General features: G+C 42.8%; 2 protein-coding genes across 2 annotated transcripts in view; one reads left to right on the top strand and one right to left on the bottom strand.

The window, feature by feature from the left end:
* Window positions 1-5,388, bottom strand: part of piezo1 (piezo type mechanosensitive ion channel component 1) — a 94,546-nt gene extending 89,158 nt beyond the window's left edge. The window contains exon 1 of the mRNA XM_022769029.1: window positions 4,932-5,388. Within this exon, the coding sequence (XP_022624750.1) occupies window positions 4,932-4,995 (64 nt within the window). The 5' untranslated portion in view covers window positions 4,996-5,388. The remainder of the gene's footprint in view (window positions 1-4,931) is intronic.
* Window positions 5,389-8,226: 2,838 nt separating this feature from the next.
* cdt1 (chromatin licensing and DNA replication factor 1) lies at window positions 8,227-14,532 on the top strand. Its single transcript, XM_022769060.1, has 10 exons — window positions 8,227-8,679; window positions 10,763-10,891; window positions 11,432-11,733; window positions 11,849-12,043; window positions 12,511-12,656; window positions 13,142-13,242; window positions 13,390-13,578; window positions 13,749-13,937; window positions 14,036-14,237; window positions 14,358-14,532. The coding sequence occupies exons 1-10, from the start codon at window positions 8,227-8,229 to the stop codon at window positions 14,522-14,524; spliced, it is 2,073 nt and encodes a 690-aa protein (XP_022624781.1). The 3' UTR covers window positions 14,525-14,532.
* Window positions 14,533-16,157: the final 1,625 nt, after the last annotated feature.

Genomic DNA, 16,157 nt, shown 5'->3' with positions numbered 1-16,157 from the left:
GGTGACGTAGTATAAAGAGAGACAAAGTCCACGTCAGGAGGAGGTTGTGGTGGATGGATGAATATGACACAGGAGAGCGCTGTTCCATTCCCATGTGAAAGTAGCTGTTTATGTTGTTTCTATTATCCATGACCAAGTTAACAACGTTGTCATGTAACCATGACAACAAAGATCGTCTAATGTTGAGGAAGTATTTGAAGCATGTCTCTGTCTCCTGTCTGTGAGTCCATTAAAGAAGCAACACATGCAGTGTGTGTGTGTGTGTGTGTGTGTGTGTGTGTGTGTGTGTGTATTACATCTATCTAGGACCAGTTGAGGAAGTATTTGAAGCATGTCTCTGTCTCTTGTCTGTGAGTCCATTAAAGAAGCAACACATGCAGTCACACAACCAGACATCAGCCCTACTGAACATGTGTGTGTGTGTGTGTGTGTGTGTGTGTGTGTGTGTGTGTGTGTGTGTGTGTGTGTGTGTGGGTGTATGTGTGTGTTTGTGCACGTGTGTGTGTGTGTGTGTGTGTGTGTGTGTGTGTGTGTGTGTGTGTATTACATCTATCTAGGACCAGTTTGAGTAACAGTCCTTATGAAAAGACCAGTCGTCACAACTTCAAAGGCCTGTTTGAAGATGACGAAGTTTGGATTAGGTTTAGATTAGGTTAGAGTGAGGGGAAGGGGAATTTCTGTCATTACTTCTGTCACACTGTGATCTCACAAAACATGTTTTTGGTCATAACTCGAAAATTCTTTCACTAACTATGACACAATTTAATTCAATTGGCTATAAAGATAAAACTAAGTGATGACATTTTATATCCAAAAGGTCAAAGATCAACTTCACTGTGACATCATAATGTTCAGCAAATACGCTTCTGGTCATTATTCAACAATGTAACTGAGGAAGGAGAGATGTGACCATATTTACTGATACCTATGAAACTAACTACTAAAGCTCCTCTGACTTCCCTGTGTCCCTGTCACTTCTGAAACTAAATCTATGGCCCTGGGCCAAAACCACCTCAATGTCTCCCAAGCTCACTGTGCCACCTCCCATATGACAAACATTTGGATGAGTTGTCTTTTGTTCATCCACTCATTCACCACTTTGAAGAATATGCCCTACGTGATGATGCTGTTGTCATACCTTTAGAAGTCTGGTAGATGAGACTTTCAGCTGGGTCACAGTTATCTGGTCACATGCAAAGCAGGTAAGGTGACACAACCACTGATGGGTACGCGCTTTAGGGAGTGAAACATATGCAAAAGCATGCTGGGATACATTCCAGCCGCAAAACACAATGGGATGAGCAGGTATAGAAAATAGATGAATGGATTTGCCTCATGTAATCTCATTCAAGTGTAATATTCAGGTTTATGAACTGTAAGACAGAGTATCATGAACACTAGTTTAAAAAAGTCTTTACACTAATCCAAGTATCAACCTCCAGGCCGAAAAATTAAGCCAACGATGAAGAACCAAAAGCTACAATTCTTCTAATGGCCACTAGAGTCTGTCTCCATATACTCCCATGTTAAATGTCCAACTTTACAGCAGAAATAAACATGTTTACAGCCTGGTACAAGAACAGTTTTGGTCTCTGTAGCTATTTTCCTCCTTCATGACACCTGTTTATATAACTCACACAAATATTGCTCTTCAGAAACCTGTGGGTGACGTCACAGAGGCTACGGCCATCTTTATTTAGTCTATGATCAAATCCAAAACTGCAGTGCATTATGGGACTACTTACTTTGAATTTTTATTTATTAACTTTATAGGACTACTTCACCAGCTTGCAGCCGGTTATGTGTGTGTGTGTGTGTGTGTGTGTGTGTGTGTGTGTGTGTGTGTGTGCGTGTGTGTGTGTGTGTGTGTGTGTGCATGTGTGTGTGTGTGTGTGTGCGTGTGTGTGTGTGCGTGTGTGTGGCAATATCTTACTGGCATCTTTCACTTCCTTTGACTCAGTAGAAACTCATGTGAACTCTTGACAGAAACACTGCAAGTTCTGGCTAGTGACATCCTGTCAGGAGACACACACACACTCTCATTCTCTCTCTCTCTCTCTCCCTCTCTCTCTCCCACACCCACATGCCGCCTACAGAATTATTGGGTCATATTGAAAAAGATTTTTCATAAATTGGTGTAGAGATAAACCCAAAACCAGAACAGCTTAAATTGCCTGTGTTTTTAATGAAAACTGTGCTCTATGTGTGTGTGTGTGTGTGTGTGTGTGTGTGTGTGTGTGTGTGTGTGTGTGTGTGTGTGACTGTCTGATTTACGAGGTTTTGGCCTGTATCAGAGAGTGAGATTAGTAGATAGGCAGTTAGCTTTGTGCTTGCCTGTACAACAGTGTAACCTACGCTGCGGTGCTGCACAGCTCTCCTGCTCCCGGCAGCTCAGTGGAAGTCAAACTGACCAGTCAAATCACTAGAAAATAAATGTATCATTTCCACAGGATCCTGCAGTGCTATTAAGTTACACACCAGATATAAGAAGCGTTTGCAGCAGAAGCATTTGCTCACTTCACCTTGTTTGTACTGAAATATATTTCATGTTGCATGTTAGCTAAAGGTGCTAAATTACTTATATTTCCACTGGATCCCTGAAGGTGGTTCATACAACTACACACAGCAGTCAGTGCATTCAAAATTGACCGAACACAGTGCTGATGAAATAGCTTCCACATTGAGAATGACATAGAGCAATTAATTTTCAGTGGAAGTGAATTGAATTGCTCAACACCACAATAATCACTCACCCACAGCCAGAGCAGGCACTGCATTTTTAGCAAGAACTGTGTGAAATAACCACCACTTAATTTTTGTCTGTCTTTATAACAGAGGAGGAAAGGTTACACTACAGAGGAGTAATCATCTTTTCTTCCACAGAAACATTTCCACAACTAGCCCCATATTAACCAGTCATAGGTCAGACAGGGACTTGTCCTATGTCAAGATGTGAGACTAAAGGGGGCGGAGCTTCTGCTGTCAGAAACACCACAGCTCTGTAACAACCTGCCTGATGAACTTAGACTCACAAAATCAGAATCTTCTTCTAAAAACACATTTCTGTCACAAAGCTTTTGAATAATCTATTCTAAACATTTAACATATTTTTACATTGTTAATTTGTCTTTCTATTTTTATTGTATTTTTCATCTTGAGTCTGTTCACGTGTTTGTTGTTTGATTTGTTATTTTATCCTTGTGAAGCACTTTGTAATCTCAGATTTTGATAAGTGCTTTATAAATAAACTTCATTATTATTATTATTATTATTATTATTATAAAATCTGATTTTTTTGCCACAGAGCAGCATGGACAAAACTGCTGTGGAGAGGAAACCAGTCTATAAAGCTGTGGCAGAGCAGGTCTTAGTGCCAGGCTGTCCCAGTGGCCACCTGTAGCACAATCCCTGCAGCCCAGAAAGTGTTTTCCTGACAGACTGGCCTGATCATTTATAGAATAAGGTGACCAGACGTTCCCGTTTTTTGGTGGCCTGTCCCCGGCTGGAGTTGTCCTCGGAAATGTCCACATTTTTAACTGTAAAAACTGTAAAAACAGACCAGAGAGAAACATCTGGCAGCAGAACAGACAAGCAGAGGGGGAGGACTGCTCGCTATAGCAGCTTCATATCACTCTTCTTCTACCACTGCCCGCTTGCTCATCTAGTTTTAGAGAAAGCTGCTGAGTAAAACTAGCAAGTGTCAAGTGAATCCACAACAAACATCTCTTCAAGACAGGAGGTAACCCAGCATTAGAATCAGGGGTGGGGCTACAGGACAGAGGAATCACACTACCAAGTGATAGGTAGCTGATTTATAGGCAAACGATCTACTTGAATAGAGGCTACCATGCTATCTACAAATATACTGCATCATTTTCAGTTTAACATATTTAACGTGGTATTATGGTTTATCAGGCGCTGAGGGCTAATGTGGGCCGCCTCTGTGACTTCTTTTACAAATTACAGATGGGGAATATGGCTGGGCCAGAAAATACATTTAGTCACAAGATTTTTTTTTTTTTTTTTTTTTAAACATTGTATATTTGTATGATATATTGACCACTTAACTGGAAATGTTCTTGGATTTCATTTCAGAACAAACAAACATCACACAAGGTCAGTTACTGACATGTTCTCAGTGTGACTGCACCTTTAAGTCTACCTCATGAATACAGTCATTACAGGAGTCATCATACAAATTCAACTAGGAATGCTACAGTCAGATATCAAAGGGGGGCAAGACAAACGCATGGTGGAACTGATCTTGTTGTTGACTTGACTAGTGATTTTGATGTGGCTGACAACACCACAGAAGAAGACTGGCAGGATGACAGGTCACAGTGCCCCCATTTTCACAAGTAACTTGTAAAGTTTCACATTCTCTTTATCCGTACCAAACCTCACTCAAATATCGGTCAGTTTAGGATTTCTTTGCTCCCCAGCTAACGCGCTTACTTGTTAGAAAATAAATAGATCACCTGTTAAATAAGTTTGGAGTCACACTTTCATTCGGCTAACAAAACCAACCCCAAATCATTGATTACTGATCAGTTTCATTTCATTTCTTTCCACAGCCTCTCTCTCTCTCTCTGCACTGTCGCATACCTCATCAGCGTTACACCACAGGAGCAGATACCAACACCTTTTCCAAACAGGGCTGAGATTTGAGTTTAAAACTAAACGTGTAGTTAAGAAATCCTGCAGACCATCTTCATATCAGAAAGCAGACGCCACAGAAACACTGGAAAACTGTTTAAAGCTGGTGCTGTAAGGTTTTTACAGCTTTCCCTCCAGCTGCTTTACCAGTTACCACCCAGTGCGTGTCGAGTTTCAGAGCTCGTGTCAACGTAGACGGTGGCAAACGTGAAACTTTGTTGTGACACATGTTGATCGTTACAGTTGATTTTACATATAAAAGTGTGAGTTGTTACCTGTTAACAGCGCGGTGGGCAGCAGAAAGCAGTAGAAGAGCCACACAATCACCTGGAGATCCATGCTGATCGATTCTCACTCCGCGATGATCAACAACCATTTATCAATAACTACCATCGATCACAGCAGATCAACGCTGCTTCTGTTAATTTTAACGGCTCCATTGGTGTTGATTGATTAAAAGTGACATGGTAATGAATAGGCCATTATTCCGATGCGCGCTTATGATCTCCCATCAGAAAGACAAAAAAAGTGTGGGAAGTCTTCAGGTTCAAAACAAAAGTTCCCGATCAATCGATTGTATTGATCTTGTGTTGTAGCTCCAGGCTGACTTGCTCAGCGGCACGTCGACTCGTTTCAGTGATGTCGGTGAGGAAGAAAAAGTTGGGCAGCATGTGTTCCTTCGGAGGGGCCCAGTCTAACAGTGTTGTAGGTGGAAAATGTGATTCACAGGCTAGTCGGTCTGAAGGGCGTTCATATAGAGGAGCTATTCTCCAGTGAGCTGCAGCTGCCGCTTCTGCTGGTCACCTCCCTGCTGCAAATAGCAAATATGACTCTGACTCCCAGTTCAGTCAGCACTGCTTTACAGCTCTGTTTAATTACACAGCTTTTGGTAGAAACTTTACGACCAGTAACTGCATCTAAATGCATCCAAACACAGTCAGGTGTATTGTTGCCTGTGTTATTGTGTTGGTTTTCAAGATGTGCTTCTTTATAGACAGGAATTTTCTGACATGACCACGTCAGTCTCACTGACGTTGGTAGTTAATGGGTCTTTCTTGAAGACCGTTGAAGACATGCTATATCTGCTCCCATTTCACGCAGAGATATAAATGGTATCGTGTACGTCGGTGGCGCCCCCTGGCGTACAAACAAACCCCATGAACCCTGTGTCAGTGTGAGAGGTGGCGCAGTCAAAGGGTTCCTCTCTTAGTGCAGCAGATAATTTCAATCATCTTCATACAAGCGCCAAAATTGCTATGTTTATCTCTCTGGAAAATCCCATTAGCCACTTGAAATTTCAAAATTTCAAGATGGCCGCCATATCAGCCATAGGAAACATAGGCTGTGTCCGAAATTACTCACTAATCCCTATATGTCCACTATATAGCGAGTTTGCCATTTTGTAGTGCTGTCTGAATGTATAGTGAGAATTATTACCTGTATTGTGGACTCATAGTATCCCATAATGCATCAGGAAAACTAGTAGTGCCTTTCATATTTAGATCCGTGTGTTTCCTTCCCTTACTCTCGTACTCTGTATTTAAGGTGTCTGTCCCCTAAGTTTACTGAGAGCCCCTGAAGGGGTAGTGTATAAATAGATCAAGAAATTATAAACACTGAGTACTCAAAGGTAAAGGTACTTACTACAATGAGGATATTTCTGTGTTAATGAGGAAGTAGTTTCTTGTTGGTGGTGATCCAGTCAGGCTATCTGGCTAAGATCAAACTACTGAACGTTGGCTGGGAAGTTTAAGATCTATCTAAGTATCATAATCTACTTCTTTAATTCATTCATTCTTTTATCATTCATTTAGTAGAATCAATATGTAAAATAACTTGCTGACAGAAGATCAGACACATGTAACCAAGGACCAGTCGAGTACACAAGAGTGGAAGAACTCACAGTGGTGTAAAGAAATTAACATAAAAAGGCAAATGGCTTTCTGACAGCTCGTTGTCACGGCAGGATCCCATCAGAAGCTCTGTCTCTGTGTCATTGATCATGAACTGTGAGGGTAGGAGATGATTATCAAAAATGATTAATTATGTCCCTAATTTTTTTCCACAGGGATTCAGTTTCAACCTAAAGTTATTACACCAGGAGAGAATTCATTTGAAATGTCATGATAAACTTTACAGGAGTTCATTCATGTTTTTTAGATTACTGTAATGAGTCAACTCTCTCAAGATTGTTAAAATCCAACATCTTAGATTACATTATGTTTACAGAGGGTATTAAGATGGCGTGACCTAATGAAGTCATTCTAAAGGCTGTTGTGAGTGAGTTGAGTGAGGGACTACTCCGACTGGATTTTTATTTATTACATTATCCATCACATCTGTTATATCTCAAGTCATTCATCTGTTGATAATCTTTCAAGCAGCCTGCTTGATACACTTGATGTCATATACTGTTGATATGCTGTATATACTGTCACCATATGATCACATTACACCCATTTTAGCCTCCTTACGTTGGCTACCCGTGTCTTTTGGGATCGATTTTAAAATACTTTTAATCACTTTTAAGACTCAGCAGTGCAGTTTGCCACCTTCTTACATTTCAGAGTTGCTCTCCCCTTATGACCAACGCACTGCCTGAGATCCTCGGGCAAAACTCTGCTATATCCCCCAAAGTCTCGGCTAAACAAAGGGGCATTTGCTATCAGAACCCCTAGACTTTGGAGTATCCTGCCCGAGGAGATCAGGTGTGCTGAGTCGTTGCCCCAGTTTAAAATACTACTCAAAACATATACTTGTAGAAAGCAGCTTTTAATTCTTGATTTCAATGCTTTTATCTTTTTTTTCATTTTTACTTTTAGTCTTATTCTTTTGTCTGATTTATTGATTTCATTGTTTTAACACACAAATGTATTTGTTATACTTGCCTTGGTAATTGACACGTTGCCTCTTTTCTGCCTTTTATCGCTTTGTTTTGTTTTATGTTTATACAGTACTTTGTAACTCTGTTTTGAAAAGTGCTCTATAAATAAAGTTATTATTATTATTATTACTATTGTTGTTTTTATTATTATTATCATTATCATTATTATTATTATTATATGATATACACTGTAAATTATTCATGTTTTAAACATGTATGAACAGTTCAGACCCCACTTGTGTATTAGAGAATTTTCCTATCTATGCATCTACATGTTTATTTTTATACTGGGATAATAAGGGATGGATCTGTGTCGCCATAGAAACACGTATTTCAGAAAAAATAATCAAAGAACCAATCAGTAATCAATCAAATTAATCAAACCATCAAACCAAAAACAGGGCAGATGTTCACTGGGATTTCCTGTAACACAGCAAACGAGTGTTACTTTAAGAATTGCCCCATTCATCAACACGTCCCCTCCTCCTTTTATCATCCTACCACGTGTACTGGATGGGGCGTGGCTTTGTTGGTTTCGCGCGAAACTTCTTTTCTTCTTCCTGTGAACGTTTCCACAGAGTTGTTGTGGATGGACGGTATTTAAATATCTTTAGCGTCCTCGTTTTGTAGCTCAGTGGTGCACTTTTATCTTTACGACTCCGGTGGACACGTCCGGCAGCAGCAACATGTCTCAGGCCCGAGTTACTGATTTCTTTTCCCAGAAAAAGAAAGGCATCGGCGGCCCGGTGAAACCAGCCAAGCAGCGCAGCCGCGGCTCTGGAGGGACCAGCACTAGCGTCACCAGCACACGGTCAAGATCCGCTAAAAACAAAGACCTTTGTTCGTCCTATGTCCACGAAGAGTTTCTCCGAGTTATTGACGAGGCAGCGGGGTTAAACGATGGAGAATCTTCATTCACCAACACCACCAAAGTTCTCCCCTCCAGCCCCCGGACACCGAAGCGGAGCTCGACAGAGTTTGATCTCGGGGCTCCCTTGTTTTCAGCCACCGCCGACCACAGCACGGCCAAGAAGAGACGTCAGGCGGAGGAGGTCAGAGACACTAAAGCTAACATCCCGGAGAAAACAACGAGGAGGACGGCCAGGAAGAAACTGGTCCTCCCTCAGGACACACCACAGGTAATGTTGGTCTGGTTGGGAGAGATGTGTGTTGTGGCAGTGCCTCACTCAGGTTAATGTGTTGATTCAAACAAAGATGGCAGCCAGAATACACAGTTTATTTACTAGTTTGGTTGCCTGCGAAATTTTAAGCAATGACCTGGTTTTCTGCTGAACTAGTCACCGAATCTTATAAAAATCTGAGTTATATCTGACTAAATTTGTGTGTTTTGTTATCTTAAGCATAGTGCTTAAGATAACACACGATTTTAATCCTTCATGTCTGTATTGAACACATCATGTCAGCACTGACGGTGCTGGTGGACTGTGAACTCATGGATTTAATAACTGGATGAACCTTCAGCGGCAGCAAAAACGTCAGCCAAGCTCTTTCAGTAGCTGCTGATCCGAGCTGCTCAAAGACCAGGACCGTTCTCCCCACAGATCCGCTTCAGCTCACACAGATTCTGAGGACGTATGAACAAGTCTCTGAGCTCTTTCCTCAGCATCTCTACATTATCCCGTTAGAGACTTTGATGGACTTGATTTCATTTTACCCCCTGTGAGGTGGAGCTGTCCAGGTCCAGAGGCATCAAACACCTAGATCATGATGCTCCCTCCACCCTGCTTCACCCACGGGAGGATTTTGTCATGTTGCTGTGCAGAGAGCCTTTTTACACCACACACACAGTGTGACCGGTTCTGTGTGTTGTGGAGAGTTAAGCTACTTTTTGGCAATCCTAAAACACACGCTAATGTTTTTCTTCTTCTATGGTTTCCTGCCATGGACACCATCCCCGTTCACTGACTTGTGTATCATTAGCAGAGGTGATTTTAACCTTTGGCTGTTAGCCTTAGCTGCTTTTTTTTTTCCACCCCATTTATCATGTGTGTTGAGCTTTTGGAGAGTAGCCACAGAACTAAATCATCTCCATTATAGTCATTTTGTCTAATGAAGGCCTAAACTCTTCCAGCTGTGACTTCCAGCTCTATGCTTCTTGATACTCAGTCTTCTGAGGTCTTCATTGTGATGCCTGGTTCACATCAGATGATCAAACTCAAAATGTTGAAGTGTGTTTTTTGTCAGAGTCAGAGTCCCTCTAACCCACAGCTCCAGGTTGCTAACTCCTGACTTCCTGATAAGCTTTTGTTACATTTTTATTAAGTCAGGTTGACAAAACAAACAAAAAAGAAAAGAATAGAGCGTGTATGCATAGACATACGTATTTCTAGGATAATTTAATGTTTAATAGATAAACATAGAAGACATTCGTGGTATATTGTACCTATCTATAAAATTAACTACTGTACAAGTGAAAATCATGTGCAAGTATACGTGTATATAGTGTATACCTTAGCTTGCGACATGGGGACAGGTTAATACATACCTGCATCATCTTTATTCATATGCATCCTTATGTGAATATACAGCCAAGTACATATGCATGCACATGCATAAAAACGACTAAATGCCACCAGTTAGGAATAGTGAGCGGTCTAAAAGCCCCACCCCTCCCACCCCAAACCCAGTTCTTCCCCCTCTTCTGGCAAGAGATTCAACAACTAAGACTTCAGCTTCAGACCAAGATCCTAAAGTCTTCCCTTTGGCACCATGAGACCACGCAATGAAAAGCTGTAATATTGGAATATGTAATAGCAGGTACCACCAGTGATTTAGTGACGATGTGTGTGGTGGGTTTTCTTTGTAGCAGTGAGGCCAGACAGCCAGATTCTTTTCACATGGACAGACGTAGGTACCTGAGAATTGTCATTTAGCAAACACAGTGAGAGACAACATGGAATCTCCATATTGAGAGTTTCTGATAGTGATTTAATAACTTGTAACCAATCCAACCTGCACTGTGAATGTTTGAATGATGTTTTAAATGTGGACAAGAACATTATGATGATGTGTGTGTTATTAGTTGAAATACATTGTTTGCTCATATTTTCAGAAAAATATATACGTAAATGCAGATGATTCCATCACTTCTTCTTGCCACTGTATACAGTCACGTTGTACATGTGAAACACTCATGACGATTGAAGTTTGAGTAAAATCTCTTGTGTGTGTGTGTGTGTGTGTGTGTGTGTCTGTGTCCAGGCTTCAGCCCAGCCTCCTATGCCAGAAGCGACCCAGCAGCCCTCAGCTCCAGCAGCTCCTGTGTCTGCACAGAGAGCTGAGAACCATGCAGAGGGCATCAGTAAGAAGACTGCAGGACAGCCCAGCAAGGTAACACAGTGTGTCTGGATTGACTGTTACACAGAGTGTGTAGTTCTCCAGGAGGCTAGCACCGTTGCTCCATACAGATGGTGTTGCAAAATGCTAGCACCAGCACATGTATGTGCTAATCATGGTGTAACTGTGAGGTAGCAGTCTGTGGCTGTGGAAAGTTTTTTTTTTTATGCCAACCTAGTGTATGCTATTCTATGACAGAGGACTAGGGGAAAAAAAGAATCTGAGATTCTGAAAATGAAGTCATGATATAACTATGATATAATTAAAAATGTAAAATTTCAAGAGGAAAAAAAACATAATTTTTAGGAATATTACAACAACCAATCAAACAGGTGAAAGGACAGTCAGTGGCCGCCTGATCTGCGTCTGACAGCTGCTGTTTGTCTAACAATAGAACAGACTTGCAGTACTTATGAGTAGGATACATTCATTCCTGGTTTGGCTTTGTACATGGACTTAGTTGACAGTAAGAAAATATGGACTATAGCCTCACTTATCCTTGATTTCATCATCATGCCCCCCCTTCTCTGCCAGACACTGTGTAAAGAGGACATCGCAGCCCTAAAGTCTCGCCTCCAGAGGATCAAGAAACACGCAGAGGAAAAAATCAGCAGTGCTTCAGTTTCCACTGCCTCCTCCTGCTCCTCTCCATCTTCTCCAGCACCTGACAATACTAACCCACCTGTACCCAAAGCTGCCACACCCTCCACCTCTGACGCCAAGGCCCTCAAGCTCACTGTAGCACGAGCCAGAGAGCTCGCAGCTAAAGCTCAGAGGAGAATCAAGGAGAGAGAGGCCGAGGAGAGCGAGCAGAGCGACACACCACCCCCGGACAGGTGAGCACGAACACACACAACACACAGTCTGTACTTCACCCTCACCGCAGGTCCTGCTCACTGAGTCCAAACCAGAAGACAAAGTGTTTTTTTTTTCCCCTCTCTTTACCCTCAGCACTGAGCAGCCAGCGTACCAGCGGTACCACACCCTCGCCCAGGCAGCCCCCCCGGGCCTCTCCCTGCCTTACCAGTACAAGCTGCTGGCTGAGATGTTCAGGAGTATGGACACTGTGGTCGCCATGCTGTACAACCGCTGTGAGACGGCCACATTCGCCAAGGTCAAGCAGGGAGTTCAGGACATGATGCACAAGTAGGTGGAAGTACTGAGGGAAGGTCTATCATATTGTTTTCAGGTTGTCCCATTCTCGTGGACACAATATTTCAGTGACACCTATAGCCATGACTCAAGACTTCACAGCATTATGATGAAATTTCACACAAACGGTTGATATTTTCTGTGACTGTGGATAAACAGGGATGTAACCTGAACCTAGTCTGAGTGGAGGAGGCAGACAACCACCAGGAGAGGATTGTAGTTCAGATTTAAATGAGGATGAGTCCATGTGTGAGTCATAAGGAATCAGTTAAAGCTAGAATAAAACTCTGATATAAGCGTTTCTAATATTGCTGCTACAGAAAGTGGTATATGTCATGATAGTTCCATCAGTAAAGTAGGGCAGTAAAGAGTGCTGTTGACACACGTCTGTTTAAACACTGCACGGCTCTCCACAGCTGGACTTGACAGAAGCTCATGTTGGCCTCTTCTCTCTCTCTCAGGCGTTTTGAGGAGAGCCACGTGGGTCAGATAAAGACAGTGTTTCCTGAGGCCTACACGTTCAGACAGGAGAAGAACATCCCGACCTTCAACAGCAGCATTAAGAAGGGCAGCTACCAGCTCACCGTGGAGCCCGTCATCCTCTCTGGTTAGAACACACTTTACTTCATAGATTATTTGAAATTTCTTTCAATTATTTATTTATTTCTCTTAATAAAATGTTTCCTTTATTTACTCTTGAGGGTTTTTTTAATATGATTTTTAAATTTTATTTATATTAGTTATTACAAATTAATATTTAAATAGTGCATGTTCTATATATTTGATCTATTCCTATATTATAATTTAATTTCTATACAGAGACAGTGTTGGGGACCTGGGCATGTTCCTGCCATTTATTTAAAAAAAAAAAAAAAAAAAAAAAAAAAAAGAGGGGGTGGGGCTTGTAATCATGTTTCTATATTCATAGTTGTATCCCAAATAAAAAGATTATAAAAAAAAAAGAACAGTTTACACAGATACAGTTTGGTCAGTTCTCCTTTAATCAACAAATACATGAGTAACTGTCTAATGTTATAGGTGCTAATGATAATGTGTCCACTACCTTTGTGTTCATTTTTGTGTCGTCCTCAGACCAGAATGAAGCACGTCCTGTCCTCTCAGCCTCACGTCTCCTAGAGAGAAGACACATCTTCCACCTGAACCTGGTCTCCATTGTCAAACAGCACCACAAGGTCAGCAGCTGCTCTCACCTGGTTTCATATAGTGACGGTCACAACTGAACTGAAGCCGTGAATAGGGAGTTTTTCAAACGTGCCACAGACTCAGGTCTGTGGCACGTTTGGTTCTAAGGGGTTTTCAAACCACTCCTCTGTCTGCAGGTCTTCCTGTCCTCGTTGGTTCCTCCGGTCTCTGTTCCAGACGACAAACTGACCCGCTGGCACCCTCGCTTTAATGTGGACACGGTGCCTGCCGTCCAGACCAGCTCGCTGCCTCAGCCTCCTCGCACGGAGAGACTGGCCACAGCTCAGGAGGTGCTGGACAAGGCGCGCTCACTCATCACACCCAAGGTACTGTAACTGTTAGATATTAAAACCTGGAGGTTCAGATGGTTCTGGGTGTAATCTGGGTTTGTGCGGCCACGATGTATATTTAATAAACGGCATTTATTCAGCGTATTAATCCAGTATGTGTGTTCAGCACTGACATGGAATTGTTCTCTTGTGTGTCCTGTGTTCAGATGGAGAAGGCTCTGGTTTCTCTGGCTCAGAGGAGAGAAGATAATGCTGCAGAAAGTAAAGAGCCGACATCTCCTCCACAGAACCCAACAGCCCCCCAGACACCAGCTCCATCAGCTGCTCCATCATCTGCTCCTGCAGCTCCGGTCCCAACCACCCTGAAAGGAGTGTCTCAGTCCCTGCTGGACCGGGTAAGCGGGGTAGTGTGAACCTGACCATGCTTTTATACATATATGAAATACATGTTGTGATTTCTCACACTGTTTCTGGTCGTTTGTGGGTGATTCAGATTCGTGCGAAGGAGGCTCAGAAGCTCCTGGCTGCCATGACTCGAAACCCCAACCAGGAGGAGCGCCTGATGATGATGTCACGACTCGGGGAGCTGGCAAGGATCCTTCGAAACGTTTTTGTAGCAGAGAAGAAACCGGCTTTGATAATGGAGGTGGCCTGTAACAGGATGGTGGCCAGCTACAGGTCTGCTCTTAGCACAGGTGGGTTCCAACAACAGGAGATAATACAGTGTTTACCGCAGCTTTCAGTATTGTTATGTAGGAGCAAACTTGAGAAAACAACTGCTCTCTGATGGGCTGTTCCTCCTCTCTCATGAACAGGTGAAATGGAGAAACACATCCGTCTGCTGGCAGAAGTGGCTGCCGATTGGTTGACGATCCATCCAATCAGGAAGGACTTCTACCTGAAGCTGAACAAGAACATGGAGCTGAGCATCGTTCTGGACAAACTGAGCAGACGACTGAGAGAGGAGGAGGAGAGACTCTGAGAGAGGAGGAGGAGAGACTCTGAGAGAGGAGGAGGAGAGACTCTGAGAGAGGAGGAGGAGAGACTCTGAGAGAGGAGGAGGAGAGACTCTGAGAGAGGAGGAGGAGAGACTCTGAGAGAGGAGGAGGAGGAGAGACTCTGAGAGAGGAGGAGGAGAGACTCTGAGAGAGGAGGAGGAGAGACTCTGAGAGAGGAGGAGGAGAGACTCTGAGAGAGGAGGAGGAGAGACTCTGAGAGAGGAGGAGGAGAGACTCTGAGAGAGGAGGAGGAGGAGAGACTCTGAGAGAGGAGGAGGAGAGACTCTGAGAGAGGAGGAGGAGAAGCTCTGAGAGACTGATGACTGAGAGATGATGTGATGACATCACCATCCTCAGGTCTGTGCTGTAAGAGCAGCACACCGGATGCTAACTACTTTTAAAGTGCTGTGTTTTAAAGTGAATTCCACTGGTTTATTGGCAGCAGGTACGTCAACATGATTTCGGGATGTGCTCTGTGAGAACGGACTGATCCAGGCACAGCGTCTCGTATCCTGGGGCCTCACAGGATGAACCAGACTTAGTCCTGTGTTGTAAACAGGTTGTTTTAACCACGCTGCTGTTATAGTGACCGCTGTGCTTTGTTTTTTTGTTTTTTTTTTCCTCCCTGAATGTGTAACAATGATGCGCACAGATCTGTTTCCAGTCTTTGTATGGGATCGTTTTCTACAATGTAGAGCTGATGAGTGTTTACATTATTGTAACTGTGTGAAAATGTTTAAGAAATACAAGCCTTTGTCAGAGTCACGCTGCCTCCAATGTTTTTCTGTGCATGCATTTTATTAAATAGAACAGTTGGTAAAACAAAGGCAATAATTGCATTAATTATCTGAAGGTGATGGTGAACTGTTGGTGTGGTGACTGAAGGAAAATGTCAGCCTGAAGGCCCTTGGTCTGCCTGACACTGACACTGACACTGAATTAAATCTTGCAGGAGACGCACAGGCGCCTCCTCCAGACACATCTGTGAGTTCTACTGATACTGCGGAAGCTACGGCAGATAATGCACGACCTTGGATGTCCAGCTACAAGTGGCTCGCATTCTAAGCCTTGCACCTGGGCGTGCGTAAATCAAGTTCACTTCTTTTATGGTTAATGAACCAATAGAATGTTCCCACATCCCTCTCTTCCCACTTCTGGTAGATATTATACCAAATATGGAGAGTAGATTATCTATGGCGTTCTTTAGAGCTACTTAAAGGAACGACAGAGACTCTCGTCAGAATTGAGGTGACATCATGCACATTTGCTTGTATTGATGATGACGACTCCTGTCTGGTTTTAAGGAGAATAAATCTATATTTATGGATTTGGGTTTCAGTGGATCAGACAAGGATTTCCATCAGTTCTGGATCGAGTCACAAACATAAAACAGCTGCTCTGTTGTTTCTACATTTATGTGGGTCTGCCAAGGTGAAACTACAATTGTCTGTTTAATTGTTGCTGCAGCAAGGAATTGTGGGACAGCCTTTCTCCTTTCCGTTCCTAAAGGAAGGTCCAGTTAGGAACCCTCCTCAGAAAAAAAGACTTCGACCACAGCCCATGTAAACCTCTGACCCAGTGGAACTGATATAGTGAATTGAAAGGGAAACAACTGTT

Source organism: Seriola dumerili, unplaced genomic scaffold (assembly GCF_002260705.1).
Source record: "Seriola dumerili isolate Sdu_G_001 unplaced genomic scaffold, Sdu_1.0 BDQW01002174.1, whole genome shotgun sequence".
Taxonomy (NCBI): domain Eukaryota; kingdom Metazoa; phylum Chordata; class Actinopteri; order Carangiformes; family Carangidae; genus Seriola; species Seriola dumerili.
This window is presented reverse-complemented; position numbering and strand designations above follow the sequence as displayed.

Excerpts from the sequence above, each read along its gene's own strand:
- cdt1 (XM_022769060.1), top strand. The coding sequence starts at position 8,227 with ATGTCTCAGGCCCGAGTTACTGATTTCTTTTCCCAGAAAAAGAAAGGC. Across the intron at positions 13,579-13,748 it reads GCTCACTCATCACACCCAAG|ATGGAGAAGGCTCTGGTTTC; the intron begins GTACTGTAACTG and ends TCCTGTGTTCAG. Across the intron at positions 13,938-14,035 it reads CTCAGTCCCTGCTGGACCGG|ATTCGTGCGAAGGAGGCTCA; the intron begins GTAAGCGGGGTA and ends TGGGTGATTCAG.